The 21,899-nt window shown below is 39.4% G+C and overlaps 1 protein-coding gene across 5 annotated transcripts; it reads right to left on the bottom strand.

The window, feature by feature from the left end:
• Nucleotides 1-926: 926 nt before the first annotated feature.
• On the bottom strand, nucleotides 927-11,647 carry CCDC14 (coiled-coil domain containing 14). 5 transcript variants are annotated; one of them, XM_055717546.1, is made up of 13 exons: nucleotides 11,453-11,647; nucleotides 10,730-10,785; nucleotides 9,774-9,849; nucleotides 9,053-9,125; nucleotides 8,819-8,959; nucleotides 7,546-7,785; nucleotides 7,362-7,456; nucleotides 6,006-6,348; nucleotides 5,153-5,294; nucleotides 4,473-4,552; nucleotides 3,816-4,034; nucleotides 3,602-3,734; nucleotides 927-2,246 (listed from the first exon to the last, which is right to left on the bottom strand). In XM_055717546.1, exons 1-13 carry the CDS (start codon nucleotides 11,483-11,485, stop codon nucleotides 1,262-1,264), a joined length of 2,616 nt encoding a protein of 871 aa, XP_055573521.1. In that variant the 5' UTR covers nucleotides 11,486-11,647; the 3' UTR covers nucleotides 927-1,261. The 5 variants fall into 5 exon arrangements, with proteins under 5 accessions (XP_055573521.1, XP_055573520.1, XP_055573519.1 ...); XM_055717545.1 differs by having other exon boundaries at nucleotides 5,907-6,348; XM_055717544.1 differs by having other exon boundaries at nucleotides 3,816-4,031; nucleotides 5,784-6,348.
• Nucleotides 11,648-21,899: the final 10,252 nt, after the last annotated feature.

Genomic DNA, 21,899 nt, shown 5'->3' on the forward strand with positions numbered 1-21,899 from the left:
ATTCTAGTGCTTCGCTAACTGTACTGGTTTGCCAGCTTTCACTAATGCCTAATTTGTCTCCTTTGTGTCAGCTGAAGCCTGTTACTGCTTCTGTTTCTCAGCACCAGCCTGTTCTATGTTTATCCACTGATATTATAGTCTCTTTAGATAAAATCAAAAATTCGTAAAAACTATGACCTGAAACAGAATTGTAGAAAAGGATGGAACTTTCGATGGTTCTATTCTTGCCCTCATCTAGACTCTCCACTTAATCAACTTTTTTCTTCAACTGCAAATGCTCAAAACAGAAGACCGAGTTTTACCAGTGATGAGTGAAAAAGGATTAATTAATGTATTTTATAGGCTCTACCACACACTGCAAATCCCCTGTGATGGCTGCCCTTGGATTTTTTTTTTTTGGAACAGCATGATCCTGACTTCGCAATTGTAACTCTCAACATTACTACATAGCAGTTCCCCAGACTCTACCTGTGGAACCTCTTGCCCATGTATGGCACCTTGCAATTGTTCTCCTGCACTTAAGTTCCTCTTTAAAAAATAAAACAACAAATAAAAGCAAAATAACTTCAAGAGACCTACCTAGTCGAGGCAGAACACTTTATATGTTCAAGGCAGCTCCCCTTTCACCAGTTAAATTCCCACTTCTTGATTAAACCCAATTTGGATTAAGAAGCAATGCAGCTGAGTAAGTCATCCTGTTCACCTGTTTCTTTGATGTTGACTCTACTGGTTGCACACCCTTCATGAACCAGAACAAGGAGCTTGTTTCTTGAAACACATGGTCATAACTGAGGAAAATAACTATGCATCTCATTTTGTAACACTCAAATTATAATGAAATAAAATTTATCACACCTGTAACTGACTTCAAACTCATCTCTCAACGCTGTTCCTACCACTTTGAAAAAACACACAGGAAACGCATGTGAGTGTCCTTTATCATTTAATGGAAAAACCATACTGCCAACAGCACACCAGTTTCTTACAGTTATTATGAAGTGCTGTTCTAAGAATTAGTTTTGCAATTACAGGGTATAAACCTAGATCACAGTTTAAAACAAGTTATTTCAAGTTGTACACATCAAGGGAAACAGCACCACAGCTTAAGGAGGAACAAATCCAATCCATAATTTAAACTGCTAGGAAAGAGTCATTTCATACCAAAAAAATACAAATATTTGTATCAGTACCATACTTATTAATATACCTCAGAAAAACCTAAATAATCCAGACAAGTGCACCCCATTTTGTTTCCTCATACTCACTGTTTCATAATGCTGTTTTGCAGAGTTCTTTGTAACCTAGCTATGTTGGCATCCAAAGCTGCTAAGCTATTCTTGAAGTCCTCTTCATCTCGAGAAGTAAATGTTGAGAAAGAGGATGCACTCCACTCAGACTTCCCTGATAGACCATCACAGGAAATGGAACTAAAATCAACTATTCGACTGCCTTTTTTCTGAGAAATTTCTTTCGGAAATAGCATTGGTATGCAAGGGTATGTACTAGGCTGAGGTTGGTCTGGGTTATCTGTGAAGTCTTTTGCAGCTCCGCTTGGAATGCCTTTTGGCCTCATTTGGACTTTGTCTACTTCTGGCTTCACTTTATCCCCTGTAACTTCAAGCGTGTTTTCCATAGTCTTCTTCACACTGTACCCAGCACTTAATTTATCCGCAAGAGTTGGATCCTTTGATATCTCACATTCATTCTGCTGCACAGAGTTTGAGAGCTCACAGTGGTAATCTAACATCTTACAAGCCCCTCTACTTTGGGGTAGCACACCAGTTCTTTCAGAGATTAGCTGCTGTTTTTTAGAGGCACTGCTAGTCAATGGAATATAAACAGTCTCATCCAACTTGTTTTGGTCATCTAGTAAAGTCCCAGAATCACTAACTGTTTCTGCATCTTGCTCCAGTGAGGTTAGTAGTATTTTGGGAGTTGATGTTCCTTTTTCTGGGAATGTACTGTTTATTTTACTTCCTTCAGTTGCAACCTTTTCATAGGCTAGATTTTGCATTTCTAATTCTCCATTTTTATTTGAGAACTGAAGTTCTGTATCTGTCAAAATATGATCCTTTTCTAATTTTTTAAGGTAAGTCATTACTGAAGTACTCCCAGGAAACGGATCAGGTAGCATCTGCTTTTCGTGGTCTTCCAAGAGAGACTTTGAGAGACTTTTTTCAGATTTAGGTCTAATATTGTCTACCATGAGGTCAGACAGAAGCTTGGCCATACTGCCCTGCAAGGTTCTGTTAAGGTAAGATCAATTAATCAGACTTAAAAACGATCACGAAAAAAATAGTTAAAAACTTTTATATAACACCAAAACATTAGATTTATCAGACTGCAGCAAAATTACAATTCTCTCTCTATGTGTTGTCCTACAATGTAGTACAAATATGAACCAATTCCAAGTTCCTTGAATTTCTTTCTTTGGCTCAGTTCAATGTGCCTATAAAGTAACTAAAATAGCACAAGCCAATGAAGTTACTGAGATTATTTTCATTTTGTGTGCTTACAGTACTATAAAATGAAATAAATTGTCAAGAAACTGTTAAAAAGCATATAGAAACAGTTATCAAAATCAGCAAGAATTTCTTCCGAATTATTCTGCCCGCTGCATCTAAATAGAAAATATAATAAAATAAATAATTCTTCTTGTTTTCTGCTTTGTACATCAAAACAACTGAATGCTTAAATGCTTACTGTATATAGCATTTGCAGACACACATGTAATAGGACATCACTATACTACCATCTGGTGGTTAGTACAGTAGTCACAGAAGTGTGAAGTGTGGCTAAACTACTACAGAATCTGAAGTATTGATTAAAAAGATTCTGCTGTTCCAGGAAGTATCAGCTATAAACCGGACAGACAAGTTTTAACTTCCTCCGCACATCATGTCCAAACAAGTTTTATGTACATACCACTTTGCACATGCAAAAAGCTATTTAAGTCCAGCTTGTCACTATATTCATCATAAAAGACCATGACAAAATAAATTCACAGTAATAGGTCTAAAAGATGGTAAGTACCACCACCTTCATCCAGTGATCCCAGAACTCCCACCTTTACCCATAATTAATATTTGGGTATGATCTACTTCAAATGTGTGTACAATTAAAGAAAGGACTGTTCATTCCCACAGGAAGAGCTTGCTGTGGCTCTTGAAGTGAGTTCTCAAAACAGACCAATTTCTGTGTGAAGTGTGAAGAAAGAAAGAAAAACAAAATAATCCCTCCTTAATTCAGGTTAAGAGTTAGTTTCCAAATTCTACAGCTTCACAAGAAATACCAGTAGGCTTACAGGTCTGTGCACTTCCCGTGGAGCTCCTTATTGGCAGGTCTGCTATTAAGAAATAAAACTCTTGACAAGTTATGCCAGATAGCATTTCACTTTACAACAGAACTCAAATCATGGAGCATGACAACTGTGTTTTAATGTTATAGCACCCTTGTAGCAAAAGTAACTACAAAGAGAAGTATTAGCCTACATGACCTCCTACCACCAAGATATTAAGATTACAATAATCCAAAGTATGGGGCTGCAAGGGGAAGAAAAGCAATCTCAAGGGGCAAAACCCCATAGTTTAGCCATTAGTACCTGGTTAACTCACGCAGTCTGTTAACTTCTGCATCACGCTGACGTAACGTTATGCCCAAAATCTTATTTTCCTTCTCTGAAGCTTCCAGCTTAAACTGAAGGCTCTTCACGTTTGCTAATGCCTCTTCCAGTTCTAAAATGCCAAGAAGAATTTACCTATTTATTTGAAGTTTTAGAACACTGAATGAAGAATGAACGCTTTTAAAACACATACCAATCTTGAGCTTGGTGGAATGAATGTCATAGTGCTGTTTATTTTCAAGCAATTCTTCTTCTTTATCTTGAATATCTTTTGCGAGATGTTTATTTTCTTCTTTCTGACTTTCTATTATTTTAAGTAGTTCTTCATTTTTAGCCTGCAGTGACTCAAGGCCTTTCAGTGATTCTTTCAATTGACTCTGGAGCATCATATTCAAGGACTGCAAAGAAACTACTACCAGAAGTAAAACATGAAAAGTTTAAGTGTTTTGTGTGGTACAGTTTGAATTTCTAAATCAAACTAAGTTTTTAAATAATCTCGGTAATACAAATTTTGCTTACAGACAGAAGGGGTTTTTGAGGCAGCCAGATAGAACTCAAGCTTTCTTCTTAATTATCTGATATGTAATCTTCATTTTAAGAGGCACATAAGGAAAAATAATCTGCTCGGCAGCTGAAGAGCTGAGTCTGACTATGTGGAGTTCAAACAGGCACAACAATCTATGCAAATGCAGCTGCACTGCTAGACGCACAACACTTAGATCAGTTGCCACTAAAGGCCACAACATATACTGGTATTTATTTATGTATCTATATCTTTATATGTCCATCTATTTAAATAAAGCTTTAACAAAATGTCCCTAACAAACATCATTCTCTATTAGTACTTTACATTCATAGTTGCAGGTCTGTCCAGACGTCTTCTCACTTCTTTCTTGTTCCCCGAGTTGTTGGTTTAATATTCTTAGTCTCCTAAATATGAATTGTGAAAAAGCAAAAATTCAGAAAGTTCAGAATAAGTTCAAAACCACTGCATTTAAAATTAGTTCGGTAAGAAGCTGTTACTGAGAATTAAATATCACAGAATGTTTCAGAAATATAAAAAAAGGTCTTAATGCATTTTCTTATATTCCTATATTTCTTCAATACAAAAGACCCTTTACAAGTTCTGGTAAATATCTTTCCCTCTGAACTGCTACCCAGTTATGGATTTGAGAGCTTCCCTGAAATGAGACACATTTCTGCATTTCAGAATACACTATACACAGAATATAAGCAGGCTAACTAGATACTGCAGTTTTTAGAGAGAATGACGATCCCGCCTAGACAATGGCCCAATCATGATATAACTGAGGCTACCGGAATATCAGTATTAACTGAAGTCTTGCTATGTGTTAATTATTTATTTTTAAACTATGTAGTCTTACCAACACATTTTCTGCCATATGTGCCAATGAAAGGGCCATAACACTTACACCATAACAATGATAAAATATGCAATTTAGAACAGACCAGTTAAAGGTGCTTTAGGTGCCTTTGCAGTAAACACAGAATGACTGATGAGTTACTAACCTACGCAGCTGGGCATTTTCACTTCTGAGAGGCTGTAAAGCTAGTGCTATTTCAGCTTGTATATTCGTACTTCCCACTACAGCTGGCAGCAATGATACGCAGTCTTCTATTTCATTCATCAGCCTTAACATTTCCAAATCATCTGCAAATAGTGCAAGAAAAAAAAGACGCCGTAAACATATAAACCTGGAATATGACAGTAATATTTTATATGTGACTAAGCAATCTACAAAGTGATATAGCGTAGTATCTACGTTTTTTTCAAGAAACCCTCATCTTTTTATTTTAATTATATTTATTTATTTAAAAATTTTAAGCTTGACTATGAAAACCAACCTTGGTGGGATTGCTATTGCAATCCTTCTACACTGCTCCCCTTCTCAGCGGAAAAACCACTGTACATGAAATGAGAACAATCTTTACCCTAGTTCTTAAAGTAATGCTAAAATACTCCAAAAAATAATGTGACACTTATCCAGAGTGAAACATGAAGCTATTACAGTTGTGGAAAACCACTCTAAGATGTCATATATCATCTGACACTTCCAGAAACTGAAGTGATCACTCATTTAAAGCAGCTCTTTTGTTATTTCCATGTAATCACTCTACTGCACAATGAAAATGTCCTGACCTTGATCTGTTATCAGTGCTCTGAGCTCTCCCAGAAGATACTTTACAGTCTTAACTTTATGGGCTGTTTCTTCTGGACTTTCTTTTCTAGATTTTAGAACTTTCTTCACAAAACTTGTCTTACAGCTTGTATCTCTCACTGGGGCTGTGTCAAGAAGATTCAACTCTTCTTCGCTGACCAAGTCCTCACTGTGTTCATCAGAAGTATTCTCCTCCTTGTTACCTGAAGCGCTGTGTTTTGCTGGACAATGATGATGGTGCTTCTGTTCAGTCCCGCCGTTCATCTTTTCATGTGATTGTAACAGGGCCAGGTGAGCTTGTATGCATCTTATCAAATCCGCTTCTTTCATTTGTTGCTCATGGTTTGGGGTCATCTCTCTGCCAGATGATGGAATGAATGTAGGCACTGTAGAGTTACTTGGTGCACCTGATGCTATACAAGGGATCACACTCGAAAGAGCAGTGGCAGACTGTATTTGCGCAGCAGGAGCAGCAGAAACTACTGGGGAAACCACAGGTCCTCCCATTTCTGGCACATATTCATTGCCACTGCCTACAGGAACATCCTGCATAAAGAATATTCGTATTAAACAAAAAAGTGACATGATTTTTTTAAATCTTAAAAAAAAATAGCACTACCGTTGTCTGACTCAATGTAGTCTTCATCATTCTTTGCAAATTATAAAAGTAACTACAGTTCATTAAATGCATAATTTTCCAGTATATTAAGGAGTAATTAAAATGTAAATGTGGTTTAGATTACCTTTATTTTAAATGTTATTGACAACATTAAAGCACCATTCTTTTTCAGCTGTTCTATAAAGAAAAAACCTCAGCAGCATTTTGGTGAGGTTTGGGGTTTTTTTTTGGTTGTTGTTCATAAACACTCATTCCTTGACAGGAAAAGGGAATAAAAAAACCTCACAAAAGACAACACCATCACCTTTCAATATTTTAAGCAGACAAACTTCTTAAAAGGACAGCACTAGCTATACATGGACTGCCTAGAGATGGAAGGTAAGTCTATAGAGTCTTAACAGTTCCAAGGTGCAAGCCTTTTACCACATTTCCCAAGGCAGCAGCTGGAACTCTCCATTAGTTCTATTTTATGCCCTGAATTATTTCAAAATGTGGCTCTAAGATAATACACAGTGTCTGAAGAAATAATCAACTTGATCATTGGTAGGGCAAAGCTACATATGAAACATGATTTCTTTTATGAGGAGTTGGTCAATGATCCTAAAGTGCATTATGGAGAACATAATTATTAACAGTAATGAGTAATCCCCTGCACCTTCCATGTTTGCTGTCCATTATAGAATTCACCATGCAGAAACATGCAGCCAGTTGCAATTACCTCTAATTTCATTTTTTGGTGTCTAAATAAAATGTATTTTAAACAGCTGTAATTCTTCTTGTTATTCTGTTCATCACTATAGGTTGAAATATGCAAATTGTTTTCTTAAGGAAAATTATTACATAATCCCAAGAAGACCCACACACTTGAATAAATGTATAAACAAATTGGCAGTGCTCATTTTAAATGTCTGCTAATAGTCAGAATCAAACTTTTACTTACTGACTGAGTAGATAAGGGATTAGCTGAATGCTGCAAGGACTGAGCTGATGTGGAGGTAGGTAATCGATAATTAAAAGCTGTAACATTTTGACATCCTATAAGAAAACAAGACTCGCAGATCAGGGCAATTTGGGGCAAAACTCATACAGTAAACAGCAGGCTCTACATTAACAGTTACACTAACCATGATTCGAGGTAGGAAAAGAAGCGACAGTAGGGATTTCATTACTGTTTTGTGGTGGCTGGCCAGTTATCAGAGACATTTGAGTTTGCACATGCTCGCACAGCTTCTGATGCATCACAGGAGAGTGCTGACTGCAAAGCACGTGAACTGGTTGAACCATCTGATTCTGTGCTGCACTGGAAAGTTCCTTCTCGGTAGAAGGTGTGGTGAACGAAGCAAGTTTTCTATTTGATACTGGCACTGTAGAGAAAGAAAGAACAAAAAACCCAGCTGAAGTTGCCCATCTTCTCCATCTACATGAACCCTTTGTGCTGGTCAGGCAGACTCTGGCAAGTTCCTTTGAAAAAGAACACCAAAAGATTCTACAGACTAAGATTCTAGTCAGATTTTGACTCACCAGCAAATCAATTCATCAGGTTTTTCCCTCCAGACAGAGTAACCTAAACAAGTTGGACAGAGGGCCAATTCTAAAATGCAATTCTTAAAATCTCTACTTAGCTGCTTTCTAAGCTTTTAAACCATTTGGAATAACCAATACCAAAGCATTCTCCAAACCTAATTTTCTTTATGTTGGGTATAATTAAAACTCCGTACTCTTACAGTGCTGGAAAGATATCAACAATGTGCTCACCTTCTACAGCTCACAAAATAGGCATTCTGCTACACATCTAGTCTACAGGCCCTACCTGTCTACCGGATTAAAAATCACACAAAAGAAGCGGTGTGGAGAGTGAGAAACATTAATAAAATGTGAGAGCAGCTCAGCCTACAGCACTCCATCTACCTTTCCATTCAAGTGGAAAGCCACTAAACCACTTGAGTTCCTATTACTCATTGCAACACTTTCTTGTTTCCAGAAACCAATCCTTGAGAGAAGCCTGGCTGGACACCTAGCACCTGGACAGTTTATAGTTGTGTATCCCAAACAGAGACCAAGCACTGTAATGCTTCACTGTCCAAAAGAAATGGGACATGGGTATTTTCTGTTCCACACTTCCTATCAGCTAAACATGATGATGTTGGTATTTATAGACACACTCAACTTTCTTCCTTGTACATGAAGTTCAAACATCTGTGAATTTTAGTAGCTGTTTAGTAAACAATTAAGGTTTCTAAAAGACAATGAGTAACGTCTACATCTTTTTGTGGATCCAGCCCTGGATCAACCAATAACAACCAACAACAATTATCTGAAGCCTTGTTTTATTTCAATAAGTTGAGGAGTCTCTCAATGCTGTTTGAGAAAAAAGCAAGCCTGTGAAAGTTTACTTACCAATTTCTTTTCGGATGTGGGCAGGGGTAATGCTTTTTTTCAACACTTTCTTCTTGGAAGTATTTCCTTTGGTTAGCAAAGGCCTGGAAGTAATTTTAATGGAAGTTGTTTTCCTAGGTTGTTTATGGATAGCCTCCTTTCCTAGTATTAGTCAAAAGAAAAACCAGTCACAAAGCAAATCAAAACAGTCTTACAAAATCTAAAAACATAACTTAAATTTTCAATAGGTACAACCTGTAGCCTCATTTTGTAAAATATTCTTCAGTAAAGCTGCACAACGGTCAAGCCCATTATGGATAATATCAACCTGCACAAAGAATGACGCAGTCAGAAAAACAGTCTCACTGTCTTCTTTCCGTAAACAAAGATACTATTTCAGAGGGAAATGATCCCCACTCCATCATCTGCAAAAGAACAACTGATAACCAGCAAAACTGTGTCATTTTCCATGTATTACTTTGCAATTACATAAAAGTTTGCAAACACACAAATTTTGCAAAATAAGTAAATTGTGTTGTTGCATGCGTGTCCATTTGCTGGATGTTAAGCTATTATCTACCACCTGTTTCTGTTTTGGAGATAACTGACTCAGCACTACACACAAAACAGTGCTGCAGCACTGACTCCATACCACTCACTTTTTGGCACAAAGTCTAACAAACAGGGCTATACTTCTGCCAGAACCAGCCCTTGTCTATGAACTGCATAGTTGCGTTTGCAAAATACATCCTGTGCCTTAATGTGGTTTCTCAGAGCCAAATTCACTGCACACAAAGCCAGCTTGCTGATACCTCAAAGCACAGTACAGACACTCTTGCTAGCTTTGTAGGAGCTATTTCTAGTACAGATGCAGTAGTATTTACATTAACCTGGTTTTCTTCTATTATTCAAAGTATTCCAATTTCTCTTCTCTTTAGAAAACAGGGATGACTGTATTAAAAAGCCATTGAATTACCTCATTGTCAGAGTCAGGGGAATAGAGAGAGCATCCAGACTCTACCTCAGAATAACATCCTTTTCTTAAGCCAATCCTGAAAAAGTCAGATTCACTGTTTATACCACCTCCTTAACATGCAAATTAAAATAACACTTTTATTCAATAATAGCAAACTAAAGCAAATTAATTTTGTCAAGAAACAAAGTAACCTTTTTCTGAAAACTCTGCATTGCTGCAACAAACATGCTCAGCAGATATTAACAGCTTACTTCAAAGCAGAATTCAGTCTTTACTCAACAGTCTTACATAGAGCTAGTAACTATAAAGTCTTACGAGGAGCAGTCGAGGGAACTAGGGTTATTTAACCTGGAAAAAAGGAGGCTGAGGGGAGACCTTCCCGCTCTCCACAACTACTTGAAAGGAGGTTGTGAGGTGGGCATCAGTTTCTTCTCCCAAGTAACAAGCAACAGGGCAAGAGGAAATGGCCTCAAGTTGCACCAGGGGAGGTTTAGACTGGAGATTAGGAAACATTTTTTCACTGAAAGGGTGGTCAACCATTGCAACAGGCTGCCCAGGGAGGTGGCGGAATCCATCCCTAGAGGTACCCATTTTAAAAATGGGTAGGTGCGGTGCTTAGAGACATGGTTTAGCACTGGATTTGGCAGTCCTGGGTTAACACTTGGACTAGGTGATCTCAAAGGTCTTTTCCAACCTAAATGACTCTATGATTCTACAGAAAGGAAATATTTTACTTATAAAACATGCAGAGAGTCAACCCTGTACTACTACATGAAAAATTTCTATTCAGTCTATTCATGGGCTGCTTAGAACCTGGCCATACAGCCTTTCAGCTAAAAATGGCTTCCAATACATACAAAGAATTTTTGGCTAGTTGTAAGGTATGACAAGTATAAGGTTCCCAAATGCTGACATGTACATTCAATCTTAGGTAGTATTCATGATTAAGGTCTTACTGTTGTCTTCCATTTCTTAACTTAGCCGCTCCTGTTAGCCTTCCAGAAGACAGTACCTGCCAATTACAGAAATATACTGTGATTTTCGTGAAGTACTTTCCCAACATAATTGAAGACTACCATTGCCCCCACATTCCAGAACAGCTGCTGAGGCAGATCAGTTAAAGGTAATTTACAGCTCTCAGAGCAAGGATGCAGCCCGCTGCTGCCATCAGGGCCTAAATCTCCCGGTTTTGGTTTCAGAAAACACGCCTTTACAGCATGAAGCTTTATTAATTTCCATAGCACTCTACAGTTACAGTAATTCACGGAAGGCCACAGCCAAGGGCCGACCTACAAAACACACATTCCAGACTGAAGCCAAGTTCGATCAATACACACGTGGCCTTGTGGGATTTCAAGAATAAACTACAGTCGCTACGCAAACCCCGGACAACCACGGTGGAGAAACACTGCAGCGGCAAGCTGCCGTGCCCCTACCGCACAGAGAGGCGCCGAGCCCCGAGGAAGGGGTGTCGGGCTCAGCCCGGGAAGGCAACGGCACCCAGTGCCCAAGGCCCGACTCCCCCTCACGCCGACCGCCCTGCTCCGCACTGCAGGGGGACGCCCCTCACCCCCCTTCAGGCAAATCTGGGCTCTAATGAGGCGGCTAAAGAAAGGCTGAGACCCGACTGGCCGGCAAAGGGGCTCCAGCCGCCCCCGCGCCCCCCGGCCCGCACGCACCTTGCAGGGCCGCGCAGCCCCCGGCCGGGCCATGGCCCCGGCGCCCCGCTCTGCCCCGCCCGCGGGGCGCGCTCCCCGCGCCGGCCAATCCCGAGCCTGCTTGGCTGACTGGCGGGGCGGCCGTTACGGGGGGGCGGAGCTAAAGCCCCCTGGCCTGGTCCGCCCCGCTTGGCGGCTCCTCGCTGCGCGCCGGCGGTAGCGGGCGCGGGAAGGGGAAGGAGTTACGTCACGCAGCGCGGTCGGGGATTGGCGGAGAGTGGGCGCGAGGAGAAGAGAACGGGGATGGGCGGGGCTAAGGCGGGCTGTGAGGGGCAGCTGGTTGTCTGCGCCTCTGAGGGGAGCAGCGCGGCGCACCCCTGGCAACGGCCTGTCCGCTTAGTAAGAAGAAATCACCTCACAGAGCTGGGTCTTCCTGGCCCAGTGCTGTCCTCCTACAGCGTCGTGTCTGATGCCGTAGGGATCCTTCACGGGCAGAAGTTCCTGTGGGTCAGGGACTCCATGCAGTCATAAAATACATGGAAAAATGGGACTTGCAGATGGGTAGGCCACCCTGAGCGAAAACTGTGACACCTCCATGGGAGGGGTTGCACATAAAGCTACCTCAGGGCCTCTGCTTGGCTATGTAGTTGGTGTCCTGCAAGTCATCAGGGGTGCAAAAGGCAAAAGCAGGCTGGTAGCGGTCAAAGGGAAATGATGATACTTCATACAGGCTAAAACCATCAGTTCTTTGTTCTTCATGCTGGCTTTCAGCTAGTGTTAAAATCTCTGGCAATCCCTGAAAATGTCTGTGTACATGGATTGTAAGGGATGATGCCGCAGTTTTCACACACATACACACAGGCATATTAGTGTTCTGCATACATTTGCTTTTATTAGCTGAATAAATAGACCTTCTGAAAACATGGCAGTGAACGCAATTACATTTACTCAGGCTGAAAATGTGTTTATATTACTATGTTATTAAGAGTACTATAGCAGAAGTGCATATAAATATTAAACATCTGTGCTCTCCCAACGTGTAAATTATACAGAACAAAAATACATGTGGAGGAAAAGGCTCAAGTCATTAATCAGTGAGAAACTGCTTGAATTACGAATAATTGAAGCATATATGTGGTTGTATTTGCAATCTTAATACTTGAGGTGCTGTCCACTTTTCATGAAGCATCACTGAAAATAACAAAAAGCTTATTCTTAAACTAAATAATTTACAGTTTAAGTTGAAATACCAGGGTGAAACAGCAAACTACACAAGAGTGGTATGCTTAATAATGGTGAAGAAATAAATACCCTTAGAACACAGCTTTCGGGGACCAAAGATTTTTGAGGGGACATTCCTCAGATAAAGTAAAACAAAGCTCTTTTGTTTCAGAAAGGAAAGAAATCAAACAAAATTAAGCTAATAAAGGCAAGACAAACCATTTGTAAAACACTCCAGTTTCACCAGAAAATGGGGCTTTTTCAGTACCCAGCAAGGAAAACCAAGTAATGTTCTCATTCAGTGTGAGTTCTGGAAGTCTCCTGCTGCCAGTACTAACAAGGTCTAGTGACCTAATAAAATACTAACCTAGGCATGATCAAACATTAGCAGAAACTAACATTAAGCTTTCCTCTGAATGGGTGTCGTGGTTTAACCCCAGCCGGCAACCAAGTACCACGCAGCCACTTGCTCACTCCCCCTCACCCAAAGGGATGGGGAAGAGAACTGGAAAGAAATAAAAACTCAGTGGTTGAGATAAGCACAATTTAATAAGTAAAGCAAAAGCTGCGCACACAAGCAAAGCAAAGCAAGGAATCCATCAATACTTCCCATTGGCAGGCAGGTGTCCAGCCATCCCCAGGAAAGCAGGGCTCCATCACTTGTAACCCGGGAAGACAAATGCCATAATGCCAAATGTCCCCCCTTTCCTCCTTCTTCTTCCCCCATTTTATATACTCAGCATAATGTCATATGGTATGGAGTCCCTCTTTGGCTAGTTTGGGTCACCTGCCCTGGCTGTGTCCCCTCCCAGTTTCCTCCCCAGCCCTCTCTGGCAGGGCCCAAGAAACTTTAAAGTCCTTGACTTAGTATAAACATTACCCAGTAACAACAAAAACAGCAGTGTCCTGCCGACTTTGTTCTCACACCACATCCAAAACACAGCACTGTACCAGCTACTAAGGAGAAAATTAACCCTATCCCAGCTGAAACCAGGACAGTGGGTTACAACCAAAAATTAGTGTGTACTGAACAACAGAGTATTTCACAAAATTAGGAGCCTTTTATGAGACAAGTACGCCAAGAATATCAATGATAAATGATATTGATTAAGACTAGTTTGGTAGATGCCCAAACCCCCTTAAATGTACAGTTAAGGAATAAAGCTATAGCTTGGCTAATGGGAAGAGCATGAACAGCTTTTTTTGTGTATCCGCTTATCCTTCAATCTACATATAACAAATAGGAAAGGGGAGATGAATAGCAATGAGTATGTAGTGAAGAATGCAACCTACAGAAAACAGGTACTTGATTTGTAAAAGACAGGTTTAAGGCGCTACTGTGAAAATCAGCAGAGAAACTCTCCAAGACTCATTCTGGCGTTTTAGAGAGCAGGCAGTCTTGTATTGCAATGCTGGGTGCACATGTGAATGGTTTTGCAAAGATGAGTGCACCCATTGCCCGAAATCGTATAGGTTATGTAGTGTTCAAGTTATATGTATTCATTAGATTTCTAAGAAACCATTTATATATTCATGATATTTCCCGGAATCATCATACATAGGCTATGATATGCTAATACACTCTGCCCATGTGCTGCGAAATAAGTCAGTGGTCTTTTAGGGGTCTCTAGCGGTGATCTATAGTCTTCATCAGCATGTCCACTAATTGACCTCAGGGTCCGCGCATGCGCACAAGGGGTCTTCTAGGGAGTTGTACAAATATAACAGTCTTGAGTGGGTTTGTTCGAATTTGTAGCCTTGTCCCTGTTCCTGTTATCTCTAAGAATAAGCCTCAATTCTCTTATTTGTTACTTTCTTGTCTTCAAAGCTCCTTTTATCACCACAGAAGGCCACAGCTGCACATTCTAAAAAGGTTATATTGACCTATTCTTTTAATAAAAGGTTAGTAAAGCAAAAATACAATACTGTAGGCTATAAAGGGTTGTCCTGATCACAGTAGAAATACTATCAGAGGAAGGAGAAATTTAGTAGAGAACTTTTCAGTTTGATAGGTAAAGATCTAATGATGAGATTAAGATGAATATTAGGGACCCTAGAACTGTGCTGCAATTGTAAAATGAGTTTGAAAATAACCTCCAGAGTGTTGTAGATTTTCAGTGTCTCAGTCAAAGGTAATCATACGTATCGAAAGCTACAGCAGGACTCACTGCGTGGAAGATCCATGATCTGCATGGTTCAGAAGGGATGTCATAAAATTTTGATTTTGTGATGTATTTGGAATGAATGGGTGTATAAACCTTATATCTTCTTCCTGATATGTATATATAGTAGAAAAACACAAACAACTTAGCTTTGGCCTATCTGCCCACATTTAAGTGAAGTATCTTATGTAAAGCACATTAAATGTTCTTCACCTTGAGAAGTTCTCACAAGGACTAGATCATAAAGTTATTGAATTATTACTTGTAGAAAACATTACTAATATTAAAGCTGTTTTGACCTTTCTGAGCTGATGACAGTTTAAATAACAACCCAGAGTTTTCTGAAATCTGGTGACATGCTGCAAGTACTTGTGCATGAGTTTTGACTCTCATAAGATGGCGCCACGTGAACATAAAATAAGCAGCACTGCATTGAACCTAAAAAGTGACTCCTTATTTACGTAAGATAAATCAATGCACATTTTTGTTCAAGTAACAGGGCAGTTCCACTAGTATTTCATATAACTTTTGCCAGAACTTGTCTTTTCAGGCAATCCTACTTACGGGAATAATTTTTATTAGTGAAAGTGTCTGTATGAAAATAGTAATTTTTGGCTAGAACTTCATACCACTATTTATTTATTGCTCTACTAAATATAAAATCTACCGTGACATCAAAATAGCCTTTAAAAACACATGGGCTATTTTCACAATATGCAAGTTTAATCGCAGATCTAGAATCTGATGGCTTTAGGGCAAGAGCAAACTCTAACAACAGATGAATTTCTCAAAATGTTTCTCATTTTCATTCTAAATTAGGAAAAGAAATGGAGCAAGAGAAGAAGAGCAAATAAATTATCTAAAGAGAATTGCCTGTAATTAGAGTGTTTGTCTAAATTTCCCATGAGGCAAGTTTTGGAATTAGTACTAGCAGTGAGAGTATTGAAGACAAGGGTCAATGCAGTTTGTCCTACCAAGGTTAAATCTTGCTCAACTCTTGGGTTTTTAGGAACAGATTCATTGATTAGTAAGTCATAATATCTAAGAGACTTTTAAAATAATACTTCTTTTGCAAAGAGCCAGTAGGGCTTTGTCCACAAATTTCTGCTTGAAGCCTTAGCTTTGATTTGAGCTGTACCAGATCATTCAGATGATCTCAGGTCCCTTCCAAGCTAAATGATTCTGTGATTATTATTCAGAAAAATTTGCTTCTACTTTTTTTTTCCTTCAAGTCCACTCGTGGTTACCTCGGTGTCATCTATTTCCTTGCTCACATACATGGCCTAATCTCATCTGAATTAAAGCTTTCAGCTAGAAAATAAAGTCGGTTATACCAATATAATAACAACGCTATAACCAGTGCTTTGCTAATTCTCCAAATGACCCCACATATGAATTATGGAACTATGCAGTCCTCAGTTTGTAAACATTTGCCCAACACTAGTATTTAGGATGACAGAGAGAGGGGTCCTTTCCTAAGATCTGCAAGTAAATCAGTCTCACCAATATATCTAACTAGTCATGTCAGCTCAGTAACCTGGTTATCTTCCACTGATAATAAAATATGATAGAATGGAATGGAATGGAATAGAATAGAACAGAACAGAACAGAACAGAATAGAATGAAATAGAATAGAATGGAATAACATCCATTTTCCTTTCTTTATAAAATGGCTAGAAGAATTGAAGAAGCAACACATTTAAATGCTGTGCGAAGTATCTAGGTACTTTTCTGAATCCATAGTGAAATTTGTGACTGTATTTGCTGGGTTGTCAGCATTAACTGATATGCTTTTACATTCTGGTTTCTTGAGGTTATGTTAGAAAACTGGAGTCTGCTGCCCATATGAATTGACTATCAATTGCCATTAGATCCAAAACCACTACCTGCCTTTTGGTTTTCTTAGTAACTGAAAACACATGTTATGGTAGTAAGTTTCCCTCATATTCTTGGGTTTCTTTGACTGAGATTGTCTGAATATTAGGTAGTGGTGAAAAGATGCTGATCTGCTTCCTTTGACAAAGAAGTTTGCTCCAGTCATCTACATTAACTATACAAATTCAGAGTGTGTGAGGAATAGCAATACAAAACCAGGATACTTGTAATCAGTCAGATCTGCTGAGTGACGCTGGCAACAAAGGAACTCTTTTGGGTTTACCCTTACAGCTATGGCATAGCGCTGCAGAAACAACTTTAGCAAATTGTTAGATGAAGCTTGCAACCTTTGTCCCTGTCTCTCCAGCTGTCTTCCCCAGTGCTTAACCTGTTGCAAATTATCTGGAAAGGGAAAAGCTGGAAAAGAGCCTTCTACAAATATTCTTGCTCCATTGATCCCTGAAAGAATATAGTTAAAGTAATTCTCTTATTCCTAAAAAGGATTTCCTCCTGACTTTAAAAACAGCAGCTGGGTTAGTGGTTAGATGGTTAAAACATGTGATTACTGTTTCAACAAAACCATTAACTCAAAATCACAGTGTACGGCATATTCATCCAGGATAGCATGAAAGTATTAATAAACTTACAGCTTCGATCAGTCTACATGCCAGTGCTAAAAACTTCAGCCACTCAACTTCTTCTATGAAATTTCCAATATTCATTACACTCACAAATAAATTTTCTGGGAGATTCAGTGCCTCCCACATGTGAGCTGGTCCACCTACATGCATTATAGCTGTCCCTTCCATCTGGAGGCAAAAATTATTAACACAGTTATTAGCGCAAATTAAAAATGCATCACAGGAAAATGCATGCTATTTTGCCTCTATTCAGAGGAAGTTTTATGTAATCCAGTATCACACCCAAATTACTTGAATTGGGCTTGACCTAGGCTTTTCTTTTTTAAGTGTGTTGTGATGATTAGGGGCTAGATATATAGGGAGCATCAGTGATATCAGAGACTAACTGGATGCCTAAAGCACATTTGTTGGGTAGAGTTAAGAAAGACTATAGCAAAACCACTCCATAAATAAAATGGGAGGAAAAAGGGGAAGCACATAATGATTACAAGTTATAAAAATACAGATAAAATTAACAATGTGAGTACAGGAAATATTCTGTTACATCTGGAAGGATGTTAATTTTACAAGAGTGTGGCCTGACTATAATTTTAAATGTGTTAGTGGACATTTATTCATGCATATCCTTTCTTTGGCAACAGTGGTATGACTTGGGTGAGCAAGTGATTTGACTACGAAAACCATAAATCTTCAGGGCCAAAGGAAGCACAGCTGAAGAAATAATCTACTTTCTACTATATAAAAACAGCTAATACACTAGTGTTCATCATCTGTTATTTTTATATTAACTATACAGAATGTTTATGGACATAGAGGTGAAAGCAGATTATCCAAACTGAAAATGTAATCAGTATAACAATATTACTGGAATAATAAATATAGTAAATAACAGCCTATGGATGTAAATTATCAATGTTTTGTATATTTGCACCAGAATTGGGGGAGATATTTCTTGCTCTTTGATCCAGGACCTTTAAGAGCTCTGGTGTGATGTCTTTCCATTCTGTCCAGGCATCTTTCCTGATGTCTGGGGGAACATCACCACAGGCCACAACAGTTGTAGAGTAATTCAGATCTATGGCATCAAACTTAAGATGTCAAAATAAAGAAGGCAAGTCTAAAGGTCTCCCGGATCTGATTTCTCCTTCAGCCCCAAGGCTGGATCAGAGATGTCTGTGCCCATCCTGCCAGGAGCTTGTCTAGCCTGCTCTCGAAGACCTCCAGCTTTTCCATGTTTCATTCTATGTGCCATGGCCCTGAGGGCATCAGTGGCCTGAATGGCCCTGGCCAGCCTTCCCTGGCATCATCCCCATGCCTGTCCTTGAGCCAGGACTCTTATTTCAGCGCAGTCCGGGGCCATCAGTCCCTGCCCCAGCAATGCTGAAGGATGTCAGGTTGTAGCTCCACCACAGCCCTGCTCTGCTTGGCCATGGGCCCTCCTGATCCCAGTCTGCTGCCTGACTGCTTGGCTTGACCTTGGACCTGCCTCATCACCAGGAACTTGCCTGATGACATGGGCTTGAGCTGCCTCCCCTGGCCTGCCCTGGTACCTTGCTGGGGACAGTGGGATGGACCCAGGCTGGCAGGTCTCTGCCCTGCCAGTTGTGGCACTGCAGTGGCTCCTGGCTTCTCACCCCTGAGGGAGCAGCTGGCCCCTGCTGCACTCTGTGCTACAAAATCCCTCTGAACAATCTGTTGCAGTTCTTTGCTGCAAAAAAGTTTGTCCTGCTCCTAGTTTAAATCTTCCCTGCTGCATTTTAAGCCACTGTTTTATTTTCTATTCTCCCTGAACTTGGAGAGCATCACTTCCCTTTCTTCTTCGCGGTAGTGTTTTAAAAATTTGAAGACAATTACTATGTCACCTTTGATATTCTGTTTTCTATGGTAAACACCTGAAATTGCTCAATCCTGCCTGTGTATTGTGTTTCATAAAATTTTAGTTACTCTTATCTGGAGTCTTCAGCTGATACACATCTTTCTTGAAATATGATGCCCCAAACTGGACAAAACACTCCAGCTGAGACCTTACCCATGCTAACAATAGCAGAAGGATTACATCATCTGTCTATAAATGATACCCCTGTTTATATTTCTCAATACAATATTTTTCTCTTTTGCAACAGCACAGAGTTCTTAACTGATGTTGAACTTGAATTTCACAATAGTCCTCAAAAATGTCTGCAACAGTATGAACTATCCAGCTATTGCTAATGTGTATATTGTTGCTGAATCCTGGCTCGCTGTAGAATATTGCACATTCCCTTTTTGAATGGCTATCTTTCCACAAGATTTTTCTAATTTGTATGTTAAGGGAATTTTTAATCTAGGTTTCATCACCTAGGTCCTTGTGATTAGAATCTGCTCCCTGTAATCTACCCACATGTAGCTGCCTCTACACACTTCTTGTATCAAATACTTTCCCTTGCTATCAGCAAAGTAATTAATAACACAGACATTTCAATTATCATTTTGATTCAATGTCAACAGCGTAGTATGTAGTCAGAGAACATTGTAAGAAAAAGTCAGTGTATTACATCTGTATACCACTTGGTTATTCCAGTTTAGGGTTGCTGCTGCAGTGGATTGGCTTCAAAACATGGCGATGGGGTGATGGAGAAACAGGTTCACAACAAACCTTGTAATTAATGGTACATATCATGCTTATATCATTTTAATAACATTATTATTGAATATTATTTTTGTCAATTTGAGGAATTCGCCAATATTTTAAAAAAAGCCAGAATCTTCTGTCTGTAAAGATTATAAGCTTTGGTTATTTTTCCAGTAAATTAGGTAAAACATGGACTTAATGCTACAGTCTGTTTAAATGGAATCTCAGCTGGTGTCAGTACAATTCCATTTACCCTAGCTAGGAAGCTGACCTGTATGCTCAGTTTAGTCACTGGGAACTTTCTGAATCTGATTTTATCAGAGGTTCAAGTGTTTTTTTTACTCTTTTTAGACTTAACCTAAAGCATTTGAAATAATTAGGAAACCTGCTATTTATTTAATAGTAGGCTTGGAATTATTTCCTTTACAAACCAAATAATAGTGTTGAAAATGTATCATTAGCTGCTCCCTGAAACAATGTAAGAAATGACTGAAAATAAGCATCTTAGATACGTCTCCTTAGGCCTGGGACTACATCAAAGGATGCAAGCAACAGCTGGAAGATAAAAAGTTGTCTTCATCTTAAATAATTTGGTAGAAGTAGAGTATTGTTGTCTTCACCTTAATTATCTCATCAGAGAAAAACAATTGTCGATGTAAAGTAGACCTTGGTCACAGAAAAGCATTTATCCTCTAAAACAGGGTTCATCCCAACCTGTTTTATAGGATGGGAACTATGCTTCACTTTTTCTCATCTAGTTCCAACAGCGTCTTGGAAAGTCAGCTTTTGATCTTCCCCATTTCATTTCAGTATTTTCAGCTAAAGTTCTCAAGCAATCATTTTTACTTCCATTTATGGAACAACTGTGTAAATCCTTCAGTGATAACCTCCTCCTCATAGTTCCCTAAAGGTTTGCCCGAATACTTACAAAACCTTTCTCAGGATCTGTGTCATATCTCTTTTACAGAAAAAAAATTATAAATAAATCACCTAAAAATCACTGCCTTCAATTTTTCCCAGCCTGGTACTGAAAGTGACTGGAGATCTTTTCCTCTCTCATGACTGTTGTCTTATGATAAATGAATTTAGTGATCTCACTCTGCTTTCTAGTGAATATGTTAGCATAAATTATGACTCCCACGGCAGAGAAAGCTGAAAATATAAAGACTTGAAAACAGATTTTGCTTCTTCTAATATAAGTCATCTCAGATTACTGCTGAGGGACATTGCCTGGCTTAGGCAAGGGAAGCCTGAACTCTTAGTGTCTGTGTTTCTCCATATGGAGAGACATAAAGGAGCTGTATAGGAGAATTTCGCTAAGGCAATTGCTACCTTCTCTGTCCTTCTCCAACAACTTAAATTAGCAATATTGAGTATAAACTCAGACATACTGTAACACTTGTTACTCATGGGACTGGTTGTCTTCTGAGGTCTGTGAGTCCTGCCTCAGGTGGACAAGGGTCTCCTTCTCAGGGCTGAACTAAGCTGAAGTGACCTTATATTTTGGTCATACAGAGAATGGCCTGACATCAAGAGACTGTCCTGACTTTTGAGTAAAACTTACCACATTTTTTTTACCCCCGTTGGGCTTCTGTCATTTTTTTGGGCTTTCCCCCTTCTCTTTGGTTTGATTTCCAGAACTATAACTTAATCACAGCTTTATTTCCTTTTTCATTCTCAGAGATGGAAGTGGTAGCCTCAGTCTTAGCTCTAACTGACACTTTCATGTGTCAGAACATATGAAAGAAGCTTGCTGACCTAAAATAAGCTATTTCTGTGCTCAGTGTGTCCCACTGAATCCCTCACTTTCACTTACATCTATAATCCCATTCTGAGTCCAGTAGTTGTCATCTCCCTTAGTTTATTCTTTTGTTTCTTTGCCTTTTACTTGCACCTGAAGTGTCATCCCTTTGGTTATGGTGGACCTACCTTTACAGGGTTTAGTGCTGGCTTCTTG

This window comes from Falco cherrug, chromosome 8 (assembly GCF_023634085.1).
Source record: "Falco cherrug isolate bFalChe1 chromosome 8, bFalChe1.pri, whole genome shotgun sequence".
NCBI classification, from domain to species: Eukaryota; Metazoa; Chordata; class Aves; order Falconiformes; family Falconidae; genus Falco; species Falco cherrug.